We start from the raw sequence: 25,061 nt of genomic DNA, 5'->3' as shown, positions 1-25,061 counted from the left end.
AATGCCTTTGTACATAAAAGCTATTCAGATCTGTTGAATATGCTCCGCTCTCTTTTAATACCCCATATGTTCAAGGAAAGCTTTGCTTTTACTCATAATTCTCTCTTAAAGTGGACAGGGCCTTATTTTAGGTCTCAAACATTGCATCCTATGCAATGTCTCACATTTTTGGTTACTTTCTATCTGATACAGTTTCAAGTGATATTTTTTGCTAATACAGTATTAACTAATAAAACTATATAATTCCAGTATACCACATTGTATACACAATTCTATTTCATAATAAGATGTTTAACAAAGTCTTGCGTTTTGCTCCTTGCCTTCTCCCCTCAGATAAAGTGACGGTGCCACCAACCTAAATTGGTTATTGCAGCTCCACATCTAGTTAGAATAAACTCAAATGCAATGAGTATTTATGATCTAATTTGTTATTTGCTGGTGCATTTCATTTCCCAGCCAATTCACACTCATAATCAGATGGCAATTAGCGAGGCATGATTCAGTGGGTGCAGACTCTCTCTCGCTCTCCCTCTCTGTGTTCTCATCCAAACACTGCTTCTTTCATGACACCTGCACGCTCAGTACAACAACACAGTCTGGAGAAGTCATTATTTTATTCCAAATAAAATCTTATTTAGTTCATTTGAAACAGCATTTCTAATTCCATCAGCACTCTTTGCAAAATGTAACAAAACTTCCTTTCTTCTGCACTGCTTTTAAAAAAATATTTTTTTCCCCCTCGCAAGGCTCTGTGGTTTGAGAGATGATAATGATATATCAACACATGGGCCAGCCTCCTCAAACAACTTTGGTTTTGGTATACAAAAAAAAAACTCACTAAGAACATTTAAGAATCTTTAATTCACACTAGTAATAAAATTGCATTACATTTCATAAAATAAATGTTCCAGTTTATATATACAGAGAAAACAGACTGTACATACCCTCCAAGGAAACGTTCCCGAAAGGGGAAAAGAATAAACAAACCCAAAACAAACGTCACAAAAACATACAAGCAATACAGTGCTCAGCTAAGCAGGCACAACTGTACATCAAAACTTGTAACTGCTCAGTGTTGGGGTGGGAAGGGGAGGGGCAAAAAGTAGTACATTTACAATAGAGTCCTTATGGACTGATAAAGGGCTATTTAAAAAGTATTGCAGGCAAGCAGACAGACGCTCCTCTTCCCAAGTGCAGCAGAACATCCATGGCATCAAGTGTAAATACGGCGGGCCGAGGGTCCTGGTCGCTGCCACTGGGCCCGGCTATTGAACCTGCGTCTCAAAGCTGCCGTTCAGCTGGCCCTCCTCATAGTCCATCTGACACAGAATCATGTTGTTCTTAAGGAAAAACTTGTCCCCCACACAAAACCTGCCAGCCAGGAAAACAAAGGCAAAGCATTAATAAAAAGGACAACGTGGGGAGACAAAGGAGATTAGTAGCGGACAATATGACAGTTATTTGTGTTGGCGGGCTGATAATGATAGCATTGCTCTAGGAGAAGAATGTGGTTGATTGAGATCAGCCGTTAAAGGCGATGGCCATGGCTGCTCTCTGGGCTTTGATTGCACCCGTTTGGCGACGTCGCTTGTTTGCAAATGCCATTGTTCCTTGTGTGTGATTCAAAGGCCCCTCTGATGGTCACTGAAGGTGTGTCTTCAAATACAAGTAGATAAAAAAAAACGATCATTTCAAAGCGTGCGTACAAATAGACTGGCGCCCAATGAAAGCACAGACCCCTCCCAGGCTTGGCAAACAAGAAAAGCACCACACCAGTTTCCAAGGAAACCTTGCAACAGGACGAGCTTTCCAAACGCCAGTTTGGGTGCCAACGTGTATGAATGTTTCTCTAGGTTTCGAGTTAATTGAAGAAAAAAAACACCCCCCAAGTAGGCCCACTGATTTTTTTGTTTAACCTTTATTTAACTAGGCAAGTCAGTTAAGAACAAATTCTTATTTACAATGACGGCCTACCGGGGAACAGAGGGTTAACTGCCTTGTTCAAGGGCATCCTTTTAAATGGCGGTGCTTATGTACTGTACGACACAGCTTCATAGACAGAATGAGTGAAGATAAGAGCAGCCGTACTGATGGAAGGGCTGCTTATCAGGCTGGGCCACAGTAATGTGTTGGGCAGGCTGAGGGCTGGCAGAGGGGCAATGGCCGTGGTATCAGTGAGCCAGTAAAGCCTGGCCCCATGAGTGGCTGCAGCCAGCATTCCCATACCCCAGCCAGGTGCTCACCATGGTTACTGACTCATCCCTGTGGAAGGTTAATGTGCTTGTGCTGTATGGATGGAGAGGGTCACAATACCCCATGATTAGCAGAGTGTTCTCTGTGCGGCACTGTGGTACAGTGATGGGATTGTTGCATTGTATTGTGAGGAGGGTATGTATGGATGCAATAGTGCAGAGCTCAGAGGTGAGGAGAGGTCAGGACCTAGGACAGAGTGAGCAAGGCTTTGGCCCATGTGGGTCACTGAGGTGTCTAGTTAACATAGTTAATATTCCTGGACTGAATATCATACAGTATTTTTTTTTTTTAAATGTGTGTTTAATTCCACTACCCTGTAGTGTGGTACCCAAACTTGTAAGGCATGTTCCCTTAGAGTGGCCTCTTGGAGGTCTATTGCTGTGGCTTAAAGTGAACCTTTCAACTAAAGCATTGAGTGTTGGCATTGGTCTGGCAGCTGTATCACTTTTGATACATGAGCTAATTTTGTTCCCCTCAAGTTTATAATCCCAGTTGTTTCTAGTCACAAAACACAAACAAGGACAAACTAATGGCAGGGTCAACATAGAAAAGAATGAACAGAGTGTTGCTAATGGAACACGTGTGTGCTTTCAAAATGGGAAGACAGACAACAACAAAAATCTGTATTTACACAGACAGTCTGGGTTTAGTTTTACTGACCCCAAAACAGATCTGTTGCACCTCAAGACGCAGGTTTTTTGTTAAATGGCTAACTAGTTTGAGCTAATGGCCATTTCAGAACAGCATTACATATTTCAAAAAGGCAGTCTCACGACACAGTTGTGAGCGCTCTCTCTCCTTACCTCTGGTTACAAAGCTGACAGGCAAAACAGTCCAAATGGTAAACATTATCTCTGGCTCTCATCACCATTTCAAAGGCTGGGATCAGTTTACTGCAGGCAGCGCAGTTCCCTGTTGTACCAAAGAGCCTGGAAGAAAGAAAGAAAGAAAATACAAACAGAGATTAACGTACCTTCCTTAGCCTTCATGCAACAGAGGAGCGAAGAAAAAGGAAAGCCAAGAAAAAAAAAAACAGAAAGAACGGTGAAAAACAGACAAATCCGAAAACATCCCATGTAATACACAAATCTATCTTGGCACACACTTGGTATTTTTTGTTAATGAGGGCTACAAACCTAGATGTTAATTCTTTGCTAATGATCTAATTAAAATGATCACATGGTTCTAATCCCCTTCTTCAAAGCCTTTCTCCTAGCACATAGCGAAAGCAATGAAAACAGGTCTGAGGCAACCAATTGAACTGTTGAAAGTTCTCTTATTTTAAAACCAAAGTACCTAATGAGACTTGCTCCAACCAAAGCCAGCTGGATTTTACACAAGAGGCTAAATTCTATAATGTAGTCAAATGTTCAAAATATTCCTGTTGCAAGGATACTGCCTCGATCCCCCTCTGTTTCATTCAGAGACTGCCTGGGAGAATGGCGGGGAGACCTTGGAGAGGTAACTAGATGTTCGGCAGTACACTGAACAGACGCACAACTCACATTTCACTGCTGTTTGTTTAAGCTTATTAGATAGGAGGCAAACGATGAAGGTCACAAGCAGAGCAAGAGGCACTGGTGTAGATCTTTCTCCTCAAAGCAAAGCAAAGGCAACTCCACTCCAGAGCCTGCAGCCCCCAGTCACATTTACATTTTCCAAGCGCCTGCCCTTATGTTTAATTTGAAGATTTTGAATCACAGATAGACTTGTACATTCTGCAGGCAGGAAAAGGGGACAGCGCCACAGCTTTGCGAGAGGGGATCAGGCAGGCGACAGCAGATTAACATACTGTCAGAGTGGCAAACACGTTCCCAAAGTTGTGGGCTCAGGAGACTCAGATGGAGAGAATAGTCAAAAGTTGGTATCCCCTCTCCATATTAGTCTCTGTCGGTTGCTCTCCCCTTGTCACAGAAAACATATATCCCTCCAGCAGACCCAGGGTCTAATTAGAGCACACTGCCCCAGAGGAGAGGACTGCTGCTGGTGCCTTAGACTAGGGGAAAGAGAGCGAGACAGAGCTGTTTGGTTCTAATAGATACGAGGTGTTGAACAAAGTCATTGTTAGAACTGGTTACTGTTCCAGTAAAGTGTGTTGATATAGACCTCTGGAACGCTGAGCTTTCCATGCCACCCGGACGAGGTGCTGCTGCTCAAACCCACTTGGTAAAATGATTGTCAGGCTTTTACATGTATTAAAATTATATTAGTGATTTCTTTCCTCTTTAAAAAAAACTGATGAAAAGGACCCAATATTCTATTCTGGATTGATTCTGTTATTATCAGCATCTGCATCAGTTCTAGCTCAAACTAAACCAGGCTGTTATCATCTCTGTGGTCTGACTCAGACCTAGTCTGTCCTTCTGTGTGTGTGCTGACCTGCTACTTGACTGGCCCTGTGAATATGGATGCTTTATTATATGCAGTGTTGTATGCATCCCAGGGGACATGTCAGTGATGTAAAGCCATCATGTAGGTTATGTTTCAGTGTTATGGCGGCGTGGGCCCTGGGCTCTGTGGATGATATAGGGACTGCAGCGCACTTTGAGTAATAGACCGAGTCGCTGTGCTGACTATTTAGTGGGAGGGCACTGTGGAATAGGGACTACAGAGGCCAGCATGCATAGCACTAGGGAGAGCTAGGTGGGAACGAGGATCACAACACCTTAATGGGGATTCACCATACAGTAGAGATTTGAGTTATTTTAAGAATGATTACAAATGGGCCTCCCGGGTGGCGCAGTGGTCTAAGGCACTGCATCGCAGTGCTAGCTGTGCCACCAGAGATTCTGGGTTCGAGCCCAGGCTCTATCGCAACTGGCCGCGACCGGGAGGTCCATGGGGCGACGCACAATTGGCCCAGCGTCGTCCGGGTTAGGGAGGGTTTGGCCGGCAGGGATATCCTTGTCTCATCGCGCACTAGTGACTCCTGTGGCGGGCTTGGCGCAGTACACGCTGACCAGGTTGCCAGGTGTACGGTGTTTCCTCTGACACATTGGTGCGGCTGGCTTCCGGGTTGGATCTACATTGTGTCAAGAAGCAGTGCGGCTAGGTTGGGTTGTGTTTCGGAGGACGTATGGCTCTCCTGAGTCCGTATGGGAGTTGCAGCGATGGGACAAGACTGTAACTACTACCAATTGGATGCCACAAAATTGGGGAGAAAAAAGGGGTACATTTTTTTTTTCTTCTGAATTCCCACATATTGTAATGGTGTGACTGGTACAAATACAGTGCAGTAGCTCATGATGCAGAAACATTTTCTTGTCTGTTAGGATTAAGAAAAGTCAATATCCTCACAACTGGTATACTAATTATTTCGACATATATAAGATTTTTCCAGTTTGTCCCATTGAAGTGCAGAATGAATGCTGCAGAAAATTTGAGTGCAGACTACATTGCCCATCACTACAGACCGCTGCCAATCCTACTTTGTTAAGAAGTCAATTTTTAAGGCAGGGTTTGAAGCACAGAAAGGGCCCAGCTTAAAATAGTGGTTAATTTAAGTGGATTAGAAGGTTACAAGTACTCTTTTGGAAGGTCACCCTCAAACTGAGACAATGGGATGGATTTTGAAGCTATATAATGTAAGATAAAGTGAAACCAGCCATTACCATGGTGAGGCCGGTTAGTGGGACTTTCCAGTCAGGGTGCTGAAGGACTTTCATAGTTGTGAAATGACCTGTCACAGCATATCTATTCAATCCATACTGTTTACAGTAACAAAATAGCATAGTGTGCTTGTAGAATTGAAACATTAACTGAAATTTTAAACATGATCTTCAACAGAATGCCATAAAAAAAAGTACTTTACCAAAAAGGCAGATTTAGCATGCTGTGAACTGTTCTCTGCCAAGATTGAGAAAAAAATAAACACTACAGCGTTGAGAGAAAACAAAATAGTTTATACTGGAAGTCATTTTCCTCCACTGATATTGGCTGGTTGAAACAAAATGAACTGCCATTAAAGTTAAAGAGCCTCTCCTCCATTGTTCCACTCCTTCAGTTATTGTGTGATTTAGTGTGGATCTGGAGAGACAGGTGTGCTTTCTTTAGCTGTTTGAACTTGCTGCTTCGCTAACTTCAAACTCTCCCCCTGCATACCAGCATCATCTACATGTCTTCTGTTTCATTGAGATTGGACTTGGAAAATGTTACTACTTTATTTGAGGAAGGAAGTAACTGTTTTATTATATATATATATATATATATATATATTTTTTTTTTAAATACATTTAAAAAAATGTATATCTCCAGTGGGTGGCAGAGAAGTTTGACATACATTAATACATCCACAGATAAGATGTTTTAATTACAGTTTAATATCTACTTCCATTGCAGTGCCGACGGTACTGCGTAACTTACAATGTCCATTAGCTTGAAAAAAAGTGCTTTTAAATTTAAATTAAAAGCACTCTACTTTGATAAGTAGATGACTGATACAGTATGTTCCCCCTAAAATATTCTTTAGTTAGAAGATAAAACAATGTCAGGCTTGGGGTTCAGGCGATCAAAAGCATGACTGGCTTGTCAACCTTCTTTGGCGAGGTCGCCAGATCCTGAGTCCCAGACAAAAATGAAACACCTAATTAATCTATTGTTCTGCGTGATAATGAAAGTGTGGTAAAACTGCTAATAAACCAACCCAGTCTTTTACAACGGAGGGAATAGAATGTCAAGTGGATTCAGAAACTTCTGATCTGAGGTTTTAGAAGACGCTGCTGGCAGGCCAGGCATGGGAGAGCGGGGGGCTGGGGGGTGTGCACAAGATGTTACCGGTGCTCCTGAAGGACGAACACAGACGGAGCTCCTATCATAATTAATGTGCGCATGGCAGGCCTCCAAACCCAGGGAAATAAAGTGTGTTTGATCCACCCTGGCTGCATGTCTCTAATGAACTGCAGCTCCATACAGGAGGATTCCACTTCATTAATGGAGTTGAGGGGAAGCGTTCCTCTCTCCGTGCAGGACGGGGGCTCTGTGAGGGGATTACAAGGCCGTATGGAGCCTGCGTCACCTACTTTAAAACTATAAGCTCTAAAACTGTCTCTTCCCTCGCTGCTGAGAGGGAACATTTTTAATTTGTTCCATAATAGAATTCATCTCAAACATCTCCAGCCATTAAGTGGCATGCATTTGTCTCAGGCTGAAAAGCAGACGAGTGGGCTGGATTTCATTAGGCCATCAGGGCCCAGGCAGAAACACAGAAAGCCCATCTCTCCCTCGCCTCTCCTACTTTACGTTTCGCTCCCTTGCTTCCTTCCTCTCACCCCTCTGCCCCTCATTTTCTTCCCTCCTCTCTCACTGCTCTGCCCTGGTCTTGCTTTGAGTTTGCTTTCTGCATAGCTGCCTGTCAGGCCAGTTAGCCCATAGGAACACATTTTCATCAGGGAGCTGATGTCCACGATAAGGCCTTCATAATGGGGGAGAAATCAATCAGATAGAGGGAGGAAGAAGCCGGCCCTTTTAGGGGATCATATTTAACCATGTCAAAAGCGCCACTCTCGGCTTAATAATTTTTGCCTTCTCTTGTCATTTGCTCCGTTTATTATGACCTCATCTGCACCATCTGCCCCTTCCGGGGGCAGCAGCAGTCTTAGTGAACCTCTCTCACTGCATCTTAACAGCATTAACTCTTGGTGGGAGCTGATGGATGGTAATGGCTCCTCTCAACGCCCAGCCCCTAAGCCCCTCTCGGTTGGGACCTGCTGGTAGGGCAGGGTGGGAGAGGGAGGGAAGGGAGAGACGGAGAGGGGCCGAGGCAGCAAGGTCTCTAGGCTGGCCCCCAGGGGATGGTCTCAGGGATAAATGGTAGGATCTCATTCGGAAGCCCCAGGGAATGTGACTTAACGCCCAGGAAATGATCATGTTTAATTTAGCAAGCAGATGGCAGGGTACAGGGGGAAAACATTGAGCCACAGACACTAAAGTTGAAGCTAGCCTGCCTGAAGTCGTCCCAGAACACAACCCATCTCTACTGTTACTGAAACCAGGTCTGTACCGCAAGGGGAGAGTGCTGTGTTCATGTAAACAAGCAACACATTTAAAAAAAAAATTTTTTTAAGAGAGCTAAAAACAAACATTGAATTGTTAACTTTCCGCTCTGCCTTCCCAAGGCTTCAGATCAGAGCCTGGGGAGAGTCACACATGAGCATAATGGGATTCAGGCTTAATTGACACACATCTAGTCAGCATCGATATCCTATAATGAGGAACAAACAGGCGCTTGATCTACCAAAACAGCCTGGGAGGAAATGTCTTCTAAAAGCTCGAGAAAAACACTGGTTCACATACAAATGGACCCAATAGAGAGTTCTAGTGAGAGGCAGGTTCATAGACATTCATGGTGGCGTTACCCTAGCAGTAGTGAGAGAGGGAGCACTTTTTAATGACACAGCCCTAGGTGGGGCGCGGCCTTTCTGTTCTATGAGGGGCGACTGACTGTGGCTTCTCTTACCTCAGGTAGTCCCTGCGACAGAGGATGAGGTTGGCTTTCGTGTAGAGGGTGGAGCCCACCTCCCCCAGGCGACAGTCGCAGCAGGCACATTTCAGACAGTCCTCGTGCCAGTATTTGTCCAGGGCCTTGAGCAGGTAGCGGTCTTTAATCTTGCGATTGCAGCCAGCGCACCCCTTCTGTTTCCCTTTGGGCTGGACGGAGAGCATCGGCACACCTGTAGCGATAAGGAGACATACGCCGCGGCGTGATTCACTGCCCAGGAACACCAGTGACTTTTCATGTTCTCTTTTCGATAACGCTGCTGCTACAGCGTCTTGAGGCAGCAGAGCCTCACGAGAGAGAGGGCCAGTGCCTCTGCTCATATGCATTAACATGAACACTCTTCCGTTCAGATAGGCACACAGATCACATTGGACTACATTCACGCCACTTGCTGCTCCCATAGAAACAGATGTTATATTACACCAGGTAAACCACACTAGGCAGGCAGGCCTACTGATTTTTTGAAGCTGTACTCGTAACAGACTCACATTGCTTACCGTGGTATTTACAGCATGCTGTATATTATGTTAGTCACCTACCATTTCATCAGCACTCATTGCTCTGAACTGTCCACAGCTGTAAAAGCTTCTCATGGGCTTTGTTTGATATAGATTAACATTAACCTTTTAAAACGCCTCTGACCACAAGAACGCTGCTCGCAGACCCCAGTGAGATATGTTATGGCCTAAGTGCCTCTCAGCGCGCACTCACACAGACACACACCACGCTCGCTGCATTACAGCCTTTCCTTCTTTTACACTTATCTGTACTCATGTGTCAGCAACGAGCGAGCCTGAGTAACTAAACCCGCAAATTGCCCCGCTGTCACGCAGGTCCCCTTTAAGTGTGCCTTTTAGCCTCCTAAAGGACAAATAAAGTCCATTTAATAACTGCACTAAACACTAATAGTCTATGTGTGGCTGACATTTGTGTTTGGACTAAAAGCCCCCCTCAGGCCACTGCTGGTACAGAGGCAGTGGCAGGCGGCACCCCTCCGTAGCACTAACAGGTCTGCCACAGCTGAAAGCACAGGACAACAGCTCTTAAGACACTCTCACACACTGAGCTATTGATCTGTCTAATAGAACACACGACGGCCACCACTCGCCTCTCTGCTTTCAAAACACATTTCTCTCAAAAACCGGACGCAGCCTGCGTCACAGGGAGGGAGGACGGCCATCGCTTTGTATGTGGGTGCCAATAAAAACGGCAAATGCCCGATGGTTTAAAGACATGGTATGCTGGGAGGCTTTCTTTGAATTTCATTGCTTTTTCCCGCTGTAGCATTTATATAACTTTAGTACATTTTCTAGATGTTTTGTCTTTATCCTCGGAGGTGTGATCTGTTGTTGAGGTGTTGTGTTCTAGTAAAGGCAGTTGCTATTAACCTACAGTATATTTGTCAGAGAGATGGCCGTTACAGGAGAGTAGTGCTCTAATGTGTTTGTTGATGTCCTCTGTAGTTGTGTTTGGATGTCAGTGGTGTTGGGCAGCCACCCTGTAGTTTCACTGGAACCATAGTAGTTATTTCCATGATAAACAGAGACTCTGCTGGTAGCTAGGCAGTTGTATCACCAAATGCCCCTGATTCTCCTCTCTGAGCATGTGGTTTTCCCCTGCACAAAAACCTCATAGCACTTTGTCATAAGGTACTTTGTTCTGCTGAATACCAAAGCACATGTTCCTGTCTCTCTTCCTTTGTCTTTCCCTCTGTCTCCCACACACACACACCCCTTATTGGATCCAGATTTGTTCAGCAATTTGACCATCAGTAATACTGTGAATGTAATATAATTAGCATCTCCCCTTTAAAATAAGGGAAAGGGAGAGGGTGAGCTTGTTAGTTAAATTGATGGCTTTGGTTTGTATGTGAATAAGATCTCTGGTGGTATTCAGCCTTCGTCCCATTTCTTTATCACAAGTGGAAAGGGGAGGCTAATTGGTCCAGCGCTGGTGATGGGAACCATCAATTAGTGTTCTGCCTACCCTCCAGCTCCCTCACCTCCTCCCTCCCCAAAACGGGCCCCTTGAAGCTGGCGCATTAGGATCACAAAACCCACTATAAATACCAATGTTCTGTGTAAATGAAGCTAAAAAGCTTCAAATTGAAGCCACACTAGCTAAGGGTGGTCTGTTCTACCTGCATCTCATGGCTTGTTAAAGGAGCTCTCTGCAGGTATGCCAACAGTGCTCGCCTGTCAGCCTTCCACAGAACTAAAAACAATCTTAATGAGGAGAGAGAGAGAGTGCTGTGTGTGTGTGTGTGTGTGTGTGTGTGTGTGTGTGTGTGTGTGTGTGTGTGTGTGTTCTTGTGTGGTTTGTGCATGCGCATAGCAAAACAAAAATCGTGTTTCCTCAATTCCCTCAGGGATCACACAAAAATCTTTAATTTGCCTTTTATGACAGCTAATTAGTTATTTTACTCAAAATCTTTGCTTTAAATAAGAGAACTAATTATACACAAAGGTCGTTCCCCACCTCCAGAGAACCACTCATAATTGGTTTAGACCACCACCCCCACTTACCATCTACCCACCCTGTTACATAACATGTGTGTGTTTTACATCAACTCTGCAAAGGAGGGGGTTTAACCCCTTCTATGGAATGACTGTAAAGCACGTCCCCTGTTCTGGCCTCTTTGGAGCTCTCCCTATGTTGAGACATCCTAAACATCAATGTGGCAATGTTCTATTCCCTAACCCAGACTTGAAACTGCAGTGAGTCTGACACTCCTCCCCACCACCATGTACACAGTGCTCCCTCTATGGGCCTGAGAGTGATGCCTGAACAGAGGAAAAGTCTCGGATACATGAGGAAGCCAGGATGCTTACTGCACAGATCCTGCTGTCTCAGGGAAGAAACACATGCTTGATGTCATCTACCAAAACAGCCTCAGAAATCTCCAGTAGTAGTTACACTGCATGTAGCATTTCCTAAACAAAGAGTAGTGACAGAATAAATGAATGTATAAAACAAATGTCATGTCAATTTCCTTAATACCAGGAGAATCATTTTTTGCACCTGTCACCACACTTAGTACCATGTGAAATCCCTGAGTGGAACAGCACCTTCCCAGCCTGCCGCCTCTCAGAGAACAAAAAGTTACATTATAAAAGGAAACGGCAGGAGCCGAAGAGGCAGCCTCCACTTAATCCAATCCATTTAACAGATACAAGTGCCACTGACCTTCCCGTGTCATTTGGTGTCCCAAAAAACATAGCTCGCTAGACCATGATTCATATTCCAACAGGGAATGCATTTTTGTCTTTTAAAGAGGAAGCTCTTGCCTTGCCAAATATTTTCCCTGAGGAAGAAATTAATTTGCCATTAATACTTGGTGTAAGGGCTGTCATCTCAGTCTTTTTCCACCCCTCTTCTTTTTTAAAGACCTTATCTCTTAAGAATATTTTTTTCCTTCATTGAAACTGTCAGACCATGTACTTTCCATTATAGAGATAGAAATCGGATGCTATGTAAGCCCATTTCAAGATCAGTTTTACCACTATCTAAAAATAAAATCTATGTGGTAACCCTTTTGATGTATTTAAGGTTTTAAAATGAAAATAAGCTATTCGGTGCACTCGAGGAAACGCTTTAAAGCATTGAAATGCAATTATCACATCTGCATGGCACATCCTCAGATTAGACAAGGAGTGATGGAGAGAGAGAAAGAGGGGATGATTTGCCCTCCGATCCCCTTTTCTACTTCTCCTATAATACAGCTGGTTGCATGCTAATCTGTTAAATAAGCGCACGTCTGAATAGAAATGTGTACAGTACATCACTACCTTGGGGGTGGGGTCACTCTCTGGAATTAAATACATTTGATCAATTAGGTGGAGTGACACCTTGATGTGATGCAGGCTCCCTAGGTTCCTGCGGAGGGAAGGGGATTGAATAGCATCACTCAGGCAGCGTCTTGTCTCTGGGGGAGGCTGGGCTGAGTGGACCTCATCTCTGGGGCCCGTATAATTACTGCTCTCAGCTCACTGCAGTAAATAAGAGACTGGTAACCGCAATGACAGACGCTGAGAGATGCCCCGAGAAATGACATGCTACATTACTAACAACTGCATTCAAGTGAAACAACGGTGTTCATCATCTCCTCTGTGACTCACTGACTCCTGCAGAAGACATCAGACAGACACATTAAATCAGGCACTATGAATCTATACACTGATTCCTGTTTAAGCATTGCTCAATAAGGATATGATAGGCTTTAGAAACCATCTAACAGATCAACTCTGTATGGGAAAATGAACCATGCTCTCTTGGACAGCATTTCAATTCAGTCATTATAATCTAGTGTTTATTACTAGGTATTTCTTTCTACTATGTTGAGTGGGTAAAATGAAATCCTAGATTCTGGGTTGGTAAAAAGCAATGTTCAGTCCTGTTGGTGTAGCCTAACCATTTGAGCTCCTTAACCAGTGGTGGCGTTGCTCAAGTAGAATTTCCGGTGAATATTGCAGTGGCTTGGAAGAGGCTGAAGCTGTAAACCCAGGCTTTTGTGTTCCCTCTCTCACTGTAAACGCTGTGGCCATGGCAATCCAGAATAGAATGTTGTCCCAGACAGGGCCGAGGCAGCCGCCATGGAGGTTAATGGGGATCGCAGGCAGATGTCCTGCCATTGTCTGCATGAATCAGCCCCTTTCAATCAGCTCACATCATTACTGTAATTGAGCCTGTAGACACCAATTCTCCTCTATTGCCAAGACAAAACACAAGACATCTGGTCATAATATCAGCTGGAATATAAGCCAGCTGAAAGGAGACAAATGAGTGCATTCAAAATGATAAGCATAATCAAGACTTTGTAGGATTCATATTTCCCTCCGCAGTTGGAGCATAACGCTCCAAGACAGAAAAAACACACGCAGTAGTCGTTCACAGGCCCATGCAGTCAATGACACATGGTGTTATATTCAGCATGTTTTAGACTAGTCCTGTGGGTTCTGTCTGGGAGTGATCTCTTACAGTATACTACAGTACAGCCACATTTCCAGACGGTTGTGTTATGAATGCTTGGGTCTGTGAGAAGTGCTTGCTGGGCTTGCATGCTCTGATTATGACATAATTAACAGCCCCGGTAAGTGGGGTAGAGCAGGGCCTGGTGCCGATGAGGAGGGGACTGTTCATTAACGAGATGCACTCTGGCAAACTTTGCAGCTTGCTGCGGCTAATAAGCCCTGGTGAAACGGAGCCCAGCCGTCCCTTGCATTGACCCTGGCCCTGCCCGGGATAAGGGAGAGTTTTGTCTCCTGAAATAATTGCTCTTTTCACGTTACAAGTGTCCTGACCCCCGTGGTCGGCAGCCACTTTCCCCACCATAATTACTCCTGATCCGCTCCAAATGAGGCGACCGCATTAGGGCTGCAATAACACTGGCCCGGCTTCAAGCGCGGTGTGGGGAGTCTCAGTAGAGTGGCCTGGAACAGGGCTGCCTTTTCTCCAGGCCGCCGGTCATTTCCATCACGTCAGAGGTGCATTTCTTACACTTGAAGTCAGCATGGGCCCTTTTCTGTGGAGGCAGGGATGCTTACAGCACGATTTGTTAGCTCCTGGTGGCCCCAACTCACGGTGGTTTGGCTGCAGAAACAATCCCAATTAACAGATAACTTCATTAGGGTGTTTTTTCCCAACACTTTCACCCCGTATTATTTTAAATGTATTCACATGGGGTTAATTAAAAAAGAAATGTATCAGAGATATGCAACAGCTTTCTAATTAAATTCATTACTGCTTATTTTGAGATGAGAAACTGGCAGGGTTTCCGAGTTATTACAGAAGCCAACTTGTTCCAACACTTGGTTGTTCGCAAGCATGGTGAGATTACAGCTTTGGAAGGTGAGCTGTCGACAGCCCTCACACAGAGAGCGAGAATAAAATAGAGAAACGCCCATTGCTCCTAACCCTCGTTGTGCAGGGTTAGCTCCAAGAACTTCTGAAGAAAAAAGATCAGGGGAACAATTGGAGAGAGAGAGAGAAGAGGGGGAGGTGTCTGACCTTGTATCCAGCCAATAAACTGTTGTTAGGCCGGTTCTGTTGAGGGCCTGCAGTGTCAGTTTGTTTTTAGCGCTCAGTTAGGCTAGCTCTCTGAGCCTGCTGCTAACTCAACCTCTAGAAGCTACCTTGATACGCAACCTCTGAAAGGCGGCGGGTAGCCTAGTGGTTAAGAGCGTTGGACCAGTAACCGAAAGGTTGCTGGTTTGAATCACTAAGCTGGCAAGGTTGAAAAATCAGTCGTTCTGCCCTTGAGCAAGGCAGTTAACCAACAACTGATCCCCAGGTGCTGATGATATGTATGTTGATTAAGGCAGCCTTCCCACACCTCTCTAATTCAGAGGGGTTGGGTTAAATGCAGAAGACACATTTTGGTTGAATGCATTCAGTTGTGCAACTGACTAGGTATCCTCCTTTCCCCTATTAGCCTGCTGCTAAATCAACCTCTTTTAGCATGCTAACTCACCCTCTGTTAGCAGATTCAGAGAACTAGCCTAACTCAATGTACATTAATCTGCTAACTGAGCCTCTTTCAGGCTAGCTCTGAGCCAACTACTTCACCACAGTTCCATTAGGGTGACTGCCAGCGAAGCTGTCAATAACCCGGATAATGAATGCATCTTCATATGTGTGAATTCAATTCATTTTTTCACCGATTGCATTAGCATTTGAATAAGGCGATAAATCCATCTATTCTCCAACCAGATCTTTTCAGAGTTTGATAAAGGGGACAATCGTATCTGCCACTTCATGATTCCTGGCAAAATGTAACCATTAGCACTGTCACAGACGCTTTCCGCCATCCGGCACGGAATAATGCCCAAACACATTTTAGCCCACATTAAAAATGCATTCAGGAGGCATAAATGTAGCCTCTAAAGTTTGTGTCACTCCCAAGGTCAGGAAGTGATGTATGAAATCCCCACTCCCCTGCAATTACAGCACACTTATTATTTCAAAGGATATGCCAGGAGACAGGTGTGCCATTCAGGGTCCGCGGTGAGTCGAAAATGGATGGGAAAAAGAACCCCACACTGTGGTGAGCCATGTGGGGCGTTTAATGTTGAATAATGCGAATACGCCACAGGGGGCAGTTGTTTGGGGGAACAGGCCTCCAACGTCATTTAGGCAGCACTCTCTCCTACACCATGGTTCTGTCTCCTTATGGGGTCAATAATGCGGCAGGTTGGATGCACGGCAGGAGAGTAGGGCCTCAAAGGCCCCTGGATCTGGGGTTGTATGGGGAACCAAGCCAGGGTGGTCGCCATTGACAGTTCACACACTGATGATAGGGTTTGCATTAGGCAGGGCCCTTGACCTACTGCGGTGGTGTGTTCGCAGGCTAGGAATGCTGTAGGAGTTATTGAGTCAAGATATTAGCTTCTCCAGATGTCTTTATAATAGGCAATGTTGTTTCATCACAGTCGACGTCTTAGATGTGTTACGCCTGCCATTCTGGTCTTTATTCTTCAATGCCATTTTTAAAACCCTAGCACAACTCTTGGGTTAAATGAAATGGCTACTCCATTATTGGGTTGACTAGTCCAGGGGAATCTGTCACATGTTGGTGTGATGGGGACAGAAAAACATTGCCTGCAAGAGGGGATGGGTGTGTGCGCGCGAGCATGCGTGTGTATGTGAGTATCTGTGTATGTGTGTATCCGTGTATATGTGTGTACATGAATGGACGTAGGGGGTTATTATGTTCCACACTCAGTTACCAATTTCAATTAAAGCCGACCACAATAGTAAGTGTGCATGGATCTCAGCTGCCACTCGCGTCTAATGGATCAAACTGTGGTTGTGTAGGCAAACTCATTGTCAGCAATGATTAAATCCTCAACTTCAATACCCGCTGCCCAATCTCCCCGCTTTCAGGAGGGGAAAATAAACCTGCAATCACAGCCTTTAATTAGTTATTCAACATTTGATTTATTGAAGGTCAACCAATCGGAGATTGTTGGTTCTCAGCAAGTTGCCTCTCATTTAGTGGACAGCACTCTATGCTGTTTGCTATTTGTCTCTGTTGTGTTTTAAGTAGCATTGCCCTCCATTTCTATGTAGACTGGTGTACTGTAGAGTTTATGTGCTTGACCTGAATACATTTGTGACATTTGTTGGCCAACAATAGTCACTTATAGGCTTTACATTTAAAACAATTAGTATCACAGCCTTTATTTGAGAGTACTTGAAAGTGAAAAAGCTTTAGCTGCCTGAACAGAAAATAAAAGGATATCTACCTTTAAGATCTTAAGTACTTCTGTTGGAAGTGGTTGTTCTTTAGCCTGTCCTCTACTCACTGCATGCCTCCTCCTTATCCTTCAGAATTTACCTAAAATGTGAGGCAGCCAAAAGTGCTGCACATCTTTCATTATAAAAATGGTATCAGTACAGCAACACCTTTAAAGGAGCACGTCTGAAGGGTTACCGTTTTCAGAAGCTAAAATGTCCCAAAACATTAAAGCACCTCCCTCATCAGAATGCCAAATTGAACTCACATCCTCAACTGAGAAGCAGTACCTGAGCCATAATTGAGTCACCACACATGCGAACACCAACACACACTCCACCCAGGGTTCAATAATCCCAAGCAGCTTCCTAGGAAAACTGAGATCTCCCTGGAAGAGAGAAATACATTTGAGTTAATGAGTGCCTCCAAAGGCCTCCACCCCTACTGAGCAAAACACACACACACACACACTTCCATCTACAGCAAGTAAACAACATGAACCAATACGTATCATGGGACTATTTCAGGAGGGATTATACAAGGTCTTGCAGTTAATAGGCATAACGGCAGATCAATTTGTTTAAAAATGGAAACGTGCATGAATAAACAGACTGGTACAATTATGCCGCATTATTCAATTCCCACATAAATTATTCTTTACAGCGATCACTAGCTCATTTAAACATTCAACAAAACAGCATTCCTTTTGTATGTCTAAATATCTTTCAAATCTTATTTCAAACCCTTTTCACTGCATTGTTAATGAACAACCTGCTACGGTAAAGTCCAAGGGGGGGGGGCAATTTTAAACGTAAAAAACAAGATCATATTGGCGCTGTCTTTTCAAAGTTAAATAGCGCCTGAAATGAACACTGCAGAATGACCAAGTGCAACCAGAGAGAGGATGGGAAGGGAGATGAGGCAAATAGGTCAATAAATACATGTGAGAAGAGCTGTAATGTCATGGAGAAGAGTGTAACAACTTGCTTTAGCATGGCAGAGAGATGTGTATTTTCGTAATGAAGTATGTATGCATGCGTCTCAATGACCATGTGTATCTGTGCAAGAGCAGTCCACCTCAGACGAGGCATCTCAGCCTTGCAGTGAGAAGTGAGTGATTCCTGCTATAACCAGACGAGTCAGGAGAATAGTATATACTTTTAAGACCATTGAAAGTAAATTTAAAACCACTAACTGTAAAATCATCAATATGGAACTGTATAGCCTCTCTCAGTAGAGCATACACAGTATGTACTATTAGGCTCCTGCTGCAGGGCTACTTGAGACACCATCACAGAGATTTCAAAAGACCACAATGTGAAGCAGAATAACACTACTTGTGTATGAATCAAAGGTCAGTAAGGTTATGGGTGAGTCAGAGAGAGACCGTTCTAATGCATGTATGACTGGGCCATTACCTCTGAACAATGAGCGTGTCTGCATTACCTCGGGTCTTAGAATTAGGATTTACAATACCGGAATGGACATGAACCTTCTTATGATGGGATAAAGGTCAACCATTTTGGTAAGGGAGTTGGTCAACCATGGTTTGCCAGCGCTGTGATAAGATAGTGTAAAATAATGAATTTATCTGCACTGTATGTTTGTTAGCTAGCTAGCAAGCCAGCCATCCAGTTTTAGAGGAATGATCAAATTAACTGCCATTATGCCAACATTCCATTCCAACAATGCAGTCCATCCACAGCCATAGACTGGTTGAAATCAGTCGATGATAGGACTTAGACAAGATGTAAATGCAACAAGTACTGATATTGTATCATATAATAGCCTTCACAGCTATCCAGGAAAACTAAAATAAAGACAATTATGGTCTGTTACTATTTACACTGAGTGTACAAAACATTAGGAACACCTGCTTTTTCCATGACAGACTGACAAGGTGAATCCAGGTGAAAGCTATGATCCCTTATTGATGTCACTTATTAAATCCACTTCAATCAGTGTAGATGAAGGGGAGGAGACAGATTAAAGAAGGATTTTTAAGACTTGGAGACAATTCAGACATGGATTGTGTATGTGTGCCATTCAGAGGGTGAATGGGCAAGACAAAAGATATAAGTGCCTTTGGTAGGTGCCAGGCGCACCCGTTTGAGTGTGTCAAGAACTGCAGAGCTGCTGGGTTTTTCACGGTCAACAGTTTCCTGTGTGTATCAAGAATATTCACCACCCAGAGGACATCCAGCCAACTTGACACAACCGTGGGGAACATTGGAGTCAACATAGGCCAGCACCCCAGTGGAATGCTTTCACACCTTGTAGAGTCCATGCCCCAACAAATTGAGGCTGTTGAGGGAAAAAGGGTGTGCAACGCACCATTAGGAAGGTGTTCCTAATGTTTTGTATACTGTATTTTAGAGATTATTTATTTACAGAAATGTGGTATAAAACCCATAAACTTCATAATGATAAGACAATATTTTAGGTTGACAATTATTCCACTACGCAACTTCTGATACATCACAACTTACTTTTATTTTCCTGCATAAGTAAAATCTGGATTATGCTTCTACTGGCATTCATTCCAATTAGACTGGTTTGGATTTATCCCTGATCAATATGGCTGTCATTTTCACCCCATCCTGGAACTTATGACATAGAGATCCTATTAAATTGCTAGAAGGGCCATGTCTGAATGCTGAGCATGTCTGCATTCATCTCAGGTCTCAAGGTGAGAGATAAGGTTGTTTTGAGATGTCATAAAAGTTGGTCTAAAATGATCATTCATCTAAAAGGTTTTCTGTGTAACGTTGGAGCAGGCATCCTTGGAGCTTTAGAGAATTCTGTGTTTACTGACATCCTTTTGCACCCCCCCACCACGCACTATTCTGAATAAAACAGGTGGATGTTGTGAAGTGCAGGTTGAGAAGAATTTCTAACGACAACAGAAAACAGTCTTTCTCAGGAGTGCATCATTGAGTTAGTGTGCCTCTCTGATGAGAACAGCCATTTGCACCAGAGGAAGGTGGGTACACTAGTATCTTGCTTACATGTGTCTCTCAGTCCCTATTCAGCCCTTTGAGCTCCACTGAAATTATGGGAAATGATATGCATCTTCTACAGTCACTGATGTGAAACACTCAATTCTGATAGGGATCTGGTTTGGGGAGGGAGACATCATTGGGTCAAGATCATAGTAGATCACACTGAATCAAGCACTCACTGTTTAAAATGGTGAAATTCATTTACTGACATGAAATTCAGCATGTTGGATGTGAATATTTTTGTTGAAGTGTCATGTTGCATATTGAACAGATCGAGAGAACAGTTGTAGCAGTGTACAAGTAGTGAGTGAGAGGTGTGAATGTGTGGTATGTTTTCCATGCATACGTCACATTGGAGTTCATACATTATAATTGAGTTATAACTGTTGTATGAATGATATTATATCCCTTTGTAAACTGTACATGGCCTGTTTGTCCGTATGAGCCATTGCAAAACATGTCTTCCATTAGTGATAATAACGAATCATTCAGGTTTACAATAGTAGAATGGCAAGACATATTTGACCAAGCACGGTTTACCAGACAGTTGTCCACTGGTACGCCAGTGGTATCCCCACTGGACTGGGAAGGTATTCAAGTGAAAGAGAAGAGATGTGTTCCAATAAGGAAGCAGGTGGCATGATAAACCATCTTAATAACGAGATGTGACCACACAATATGAAATGTTGAAATAACTTGTAACATTGTTTAGAGCCTAGGGCAAAGGATACCGATGCAATTTCAATATTTGAAATTGGCAAGTTTAATTTAGAGTAAGAACAAGCCAATAAGCTGAGAAAATAGCAAATATAAGACAGAAAATTACATTTGAGGAAAAAAAGCAAAACGACTTAAGAAATGTATGAAAGTAATCTCCAACTGGAAATTAGAAATCACACCGCAGAAAGGGAATAACAGAAAAGAAATATTACTGTCCACTTTCTAAATCAATATAACATAGCTACAAGACAGAATTACCATGGTAACTCCGGTAAAGAATGAAGCAATTCTTATTATTTCAAAATAAAAATCGGAGCCTGAAGCCCAAGTTTTATTACAGTAGCCGACAGATCACGTCTCTGTATTCATTTGAAACATTGCTTTATGAATGTACACCTTTCATTGGACAGGCTTCTCACGGGGTCGTAAATTAAAGTGCAAAGGTAACGAAGAATTTATCATCAGGTTTTAGGATTGGAGGTTCTCTTCAGCCCAGGTTCTTAGAAAGCCCAGTGGTGCGAATGATCAGCCAAAGACATGTCTACAATGAGGACCCAATTATTTCTGCTGCAGCTGATAGTTCCTAATACCTTGAAGGAAAGAAAATGGCTGAATTGCTTTTTTCCACTAGAATTAGAAGTCAATTGGAAACTTTATATTAGAGGGCAAAAATAAAATGTTCACCTGGAATATTTGGGGAAGGTGGTGCCATTCATTTCTAGAAACATCCATATTAAGTAATTTCAGGATGTGGTGCTTCCACACCACATTACATTGCTCTGTAATTAACCCCACTCTTCAGAATACCAGATGTACTATATTTTCAGACTGGGCTAATCTGTCAATACAGTTTATGGGTGGGGGTATAGTTAGCTAGGAACAGAAGTTCTGAGGTGGACAGAAAGCCTAGTTGATATTCATGACCCACTTGGTATAGCACTACATGTTAGTGATACGAGCAGGTGGTTCCAGTCCATCACTGTTTTCACATGTAATGCCAACACACACCCACGGTAAAGACCTTTAATCCAATCAATTCCATTACAACTCTAAGTAACCAGTTATTACACTGGAGCTGGAAGTCAATGTGAAGTTGAGCCTTGTAGTAGGTCAAAACATGAATGTAAAATGTGTGAGTGTTTAAAAATAGGTGGAGAGGGAATTGATTTGTATCCTACTTTCTCAAAAGAGATTTCAAATGTTGGAAACAAGATTAGCTTTTCTCTAGAAGAGAGAGAGCTGTCTGGTTATTTCCCTAGATCGTTGTGAGGCATCAGACCTCCTAGAGACTTCACACATATTCACAAGTTCAGCACTGTTAAAGCCAAAGTGTTTCAATAAAACTCAGGCTGTCATACTCAACATCTGTGTTCTTTTTTTCCCTAAGAAAAAAATGGCCTCATGAGAATAAGTCTCCAATTTATGTGATTCAAGGCAAAAAACAAGATCTTAAAAGCTGCATGGTGGTCTTATCACATTACTGTAGGCTAATATATGCAGAATTTAAGAAGTATGCTGAACTGCCAAGTAGCCCACACACACACACACACACTTGCCTCTTATGCACAGTAGGCTAAATGGCTTTATGCTTAGTATGGACACTGTAAAATGCAGGCAATGTCTCTGAGCCAATGGATCACTAACAGCCTGCTCTAGCTATGGGAAAGCACAGAGCCAAACAGCCCCCCCCCCCCATCCCTACCAAAATGCCAGCGCAGTTTGTCGGCCCCAGCAAGCAAAGGGTGAAGCTTTTAGGCAATGAGCAGCAGGTGATCTCAGCTTTTCTGCAAGTCCTAATGCTCCTAAAAGCCACTCTCCCTGGTTCTGTAATTGGGCATCAGTAGTTAATGTAGTATTGACTGCATTACATGCTCCTGTGCATCCTTTCCCACTAATGCCATTTGCATCACCTTGTACATTTACCATATTGCTTAGCCAATAGCTGTTAAAAGCATCTGAATCATGAATCATATAGGGAACTTTTAGTAAGACAGACATCTAAAGGAGACAATTTACAGTTGAGTTAATCTGGGTACATTAGCACAACATGGATTCAGCTAGACAGACCAATTTATGTTTCTACTGCAATCCCTTTATTGGTTTTTAGATGGGTAAGTGAAAGGATGCTCGGCTAAGAGATATGAAATATCAATTTTCAAACATAAATAATGGGTCGCAAATGCAAGCCATTACTTTTGGGGGGAAAAGCCTCTGGCTAAAACCAAACGTGTGATGACAGTATTCTCTGAGATATGACAAGAATAGCCTATTTTAGGTCCTAGAAGGCTGTGAGAGAAGGTATTAAGTAGCCTACCTATTAATTAAGAATACAGACATCACCATACATCAGCTACATAAGTGATATAAGTGCTATCCAAAGTTGTTTTTTCTACACAAACTGATAACAGAAGTTAAGTGATCCAGTTTCACAACAGTTTCTTCCAAGTTTGAGGTTTTTGGTTAGCTTAATCTTTTTGTATGCATTCTATGAAATATACTACTAAATATCAACTTACACACAGAATAGGACGCCAAGAGAGACAGGTTTGTTCTCAAGTAAAATTGTATGGGATTACGTGCTCATTAACCTACATAGCCTATTTCAAAATAGACAGGTATTGCATTAGGAAAGGAAACTGCCATCCCTATTGCATGGTGCTATCCATAATTTGCAATCAAGTTAAAAGCACTCGAATTGCATCTCCCATCCTGTGCTGATGTCAAAGAGCTGCTTCTGTAACTTCAGAGGATGCGAGGAGCACTTTAGGCAGAGAGAAATCGGGACCATGTTACAGCCGCGTTGTGTTGCTACGGTTGAAATGCCCATCGTGTGAACAGTCATTTATAAACATAAAGCTCCAAATTGCAGAAGACATGTCGTCTTTGAGCAATAAAATAGGCGTGTGTGTATGTGCGTGCTGAGAACTTCTAATGGATGTTGAAGTAAAATAGCAAGGTTCTTCACGACAAAAAAAACGCAAATAATTACCGGGTATCCAAATAAAGTCTACTAGACGTGTCTTTCGTAGACGGGGAATGTGGGTTAATTTATATCCTGAGGTAGGCTAGGTTATCTACCTAGTACAAAAACAAACACTGTTCCAATGTGACATCCAGATGAAATACCCATCGTCGGGGGTGTTACTCACTCTCTTCCTTGTCCAACACCATCGTCCTGAGGAACGAGGAGTCCGGCTCCAGACGATCCGTTCTCGGCTCCAGCAGGCTTCACCAGTCGGTGTGCGCAAGGCTTCTCTTAGAAATGAGCTTTGAAACAGCGACCGAATCGTCCTTATGTGTTCAGCAAGCTGAAATTTCACGAACGCTTGGCTTGTATCTGCGTTAGTAACGGAAACCTGTGTAACATGAACACGCGTTTGAATGTTATTCTAGGCAATTGATAATATAATGTATCCGTGAAAGAAAGAGCGGTGCCCGCGCTCAGTTTGTTCTTGCTAAACACAGAAAATTGCCTCTCCGGACTAAACTGCAACTGCAATTTACACCCGTAAAACAATATTGGTTGGTCTTCGTAAATTCCATACGCAAACAAAGAATGGAAAGCAGTAAAATCTACTGAATCTGTAACTGTACTCGTATCAAACGCTTAGACTAGACGACAGAGAAATTCCCCCGTTCTCATTTGCTCCGAAACTGTAACTATATTCAAGAAATCCAATTCCAGACCTGACAACTGCTAAAAGCATACTCACACTGCCTTTCTCTCCAATTTATGTGCTGCGCCCGCTCCTGCTACGGATAAAGTGCGCGCAGTTCCCAGAGACCCTCAGATTCCCCTGTTAATTAAATCAATTCATTATGCTCAGATCTGATTAGCAGCCCTTCCCCCCTCTTTGAATCAATTATTCAATACACAAACATAATTGCTTGTGCCAGAGGTGTCTAAGTATTAGCTTATTTAACTCCAAGGACACTAATTACCCCTAGGGCAAGGGAACTTTTCTCATTAATTCTGACAAAACACAAAAGCACAGCTAAGGGAAAGTGTGCGTGCGTGTGTCCCGGTGTGTGGTGTGCGCGCTCGGATGTGATTGGTCTGTCGTGAGTGCGTGTGCATGCGTCAGTGTGCGTGCGTGTGTGACTGAGGGTGCCAGCGTGCGTGTGTCTGTGTATGTCCGTGCTTGCGTGCGCGTGTGTGTGAGTGTGTTTGAGAGAGACAGAGAGAGAGAACGGGAAAAAGCAAGAGAGAGACAGAGACAAACAGACAGTTTTACTATGCAAGGTTTTAAATATTGCGCACTACACGTGCATATTATTGATTGCTTCCCCTCTCCATTATTTTCAGGATAGAATAGAAATCGTATATCTTATTGTATTTATCTGGATATTTCTGGGA

The 25,061-nt window shown here is 43.3% G+C and overlaps 1 protein-coding gene across 2 annotated transcripts; it reads right to left on the bottom strand.

The window, feature by feature from the left end:
- Positions 1 to 597: 597 nt before the first annotated feature.
- On the bottom strand, positions 598 to 24,692 carry LOC115167082 (rhombotin-1). Of its 2 annotated transcripts, XM_029721154.1 has the most exons (5): positions 24,418 to 24,692; positions 23,854 to 24,060; positions 8,708 to 8,921; positions 3,057 to 3,182; positions 598 to 1,371 (listed from the first exon to the last, which is right to left on the bottom strand). In XM_029721154.1, the coding sequence occupies exons 2-5, from the start codon at positions 23,873 to 23,875 to the stop codon at positions 1,266 to 1,268; spliced, it is 468 nt and encodes a 155-aa protein (XP_029577014.1). In that variant the 5' UTR covers positions 23,876 to 24,060; positions 24,418 to 24,692; the 3' UTR covers positions 598 to 1,265. The 2 variants fall into 2 exon arrangements, with proteins under 2 accessions (XP_029577014.1, XP_029577013.1); XM_029721153.1 differs by having other exon boundaries at positions 23,854 to 24,692.
- Positions 24,693 to 25,061: the final 369 nt, after the last annotated feature.

This window comes from Salmo trutta, chromosome 29 (genome assembly GCF_901001165.1).
Source record: "Salmo trutta chromosome 29, fSalTru1.1, whole genome shotgun sequence".
In the NCBI taxonomy this organism is placed as follows: Eukaryota; Metazoa; Chordata; class Actinopteri; order Salmoniformes; family Salmonidae; genus Salmo; species Salmo trutta.
The sequence above is the reverse complement of the archived record's forward strand: the minus strand, read 5'-3'. Positions and strand labels throughout refer to the sequence as shown.

Coding starts and splice junctions, on each gene's coding strand:
- LOC115167082 (XM_029721153.1), bottom strand. CDS start 23,875: ATGGTGTTGGACAAGGAAGAGA. Junction 8,922..23,853: donor GGTGTTGGACAAGGAAGAGA/GTGAGTAACACC, acceptor TTATCGCTACAG/GTGTGCCGATGCTCTCCGTC. Junction 3,183..8,707: donor TGTCGCAGGGACTACCTGAG/GTAAGAGAAGCC, acceptor TCTTTCTTCCAG/GCTCTTTGGTACAACAGGGA.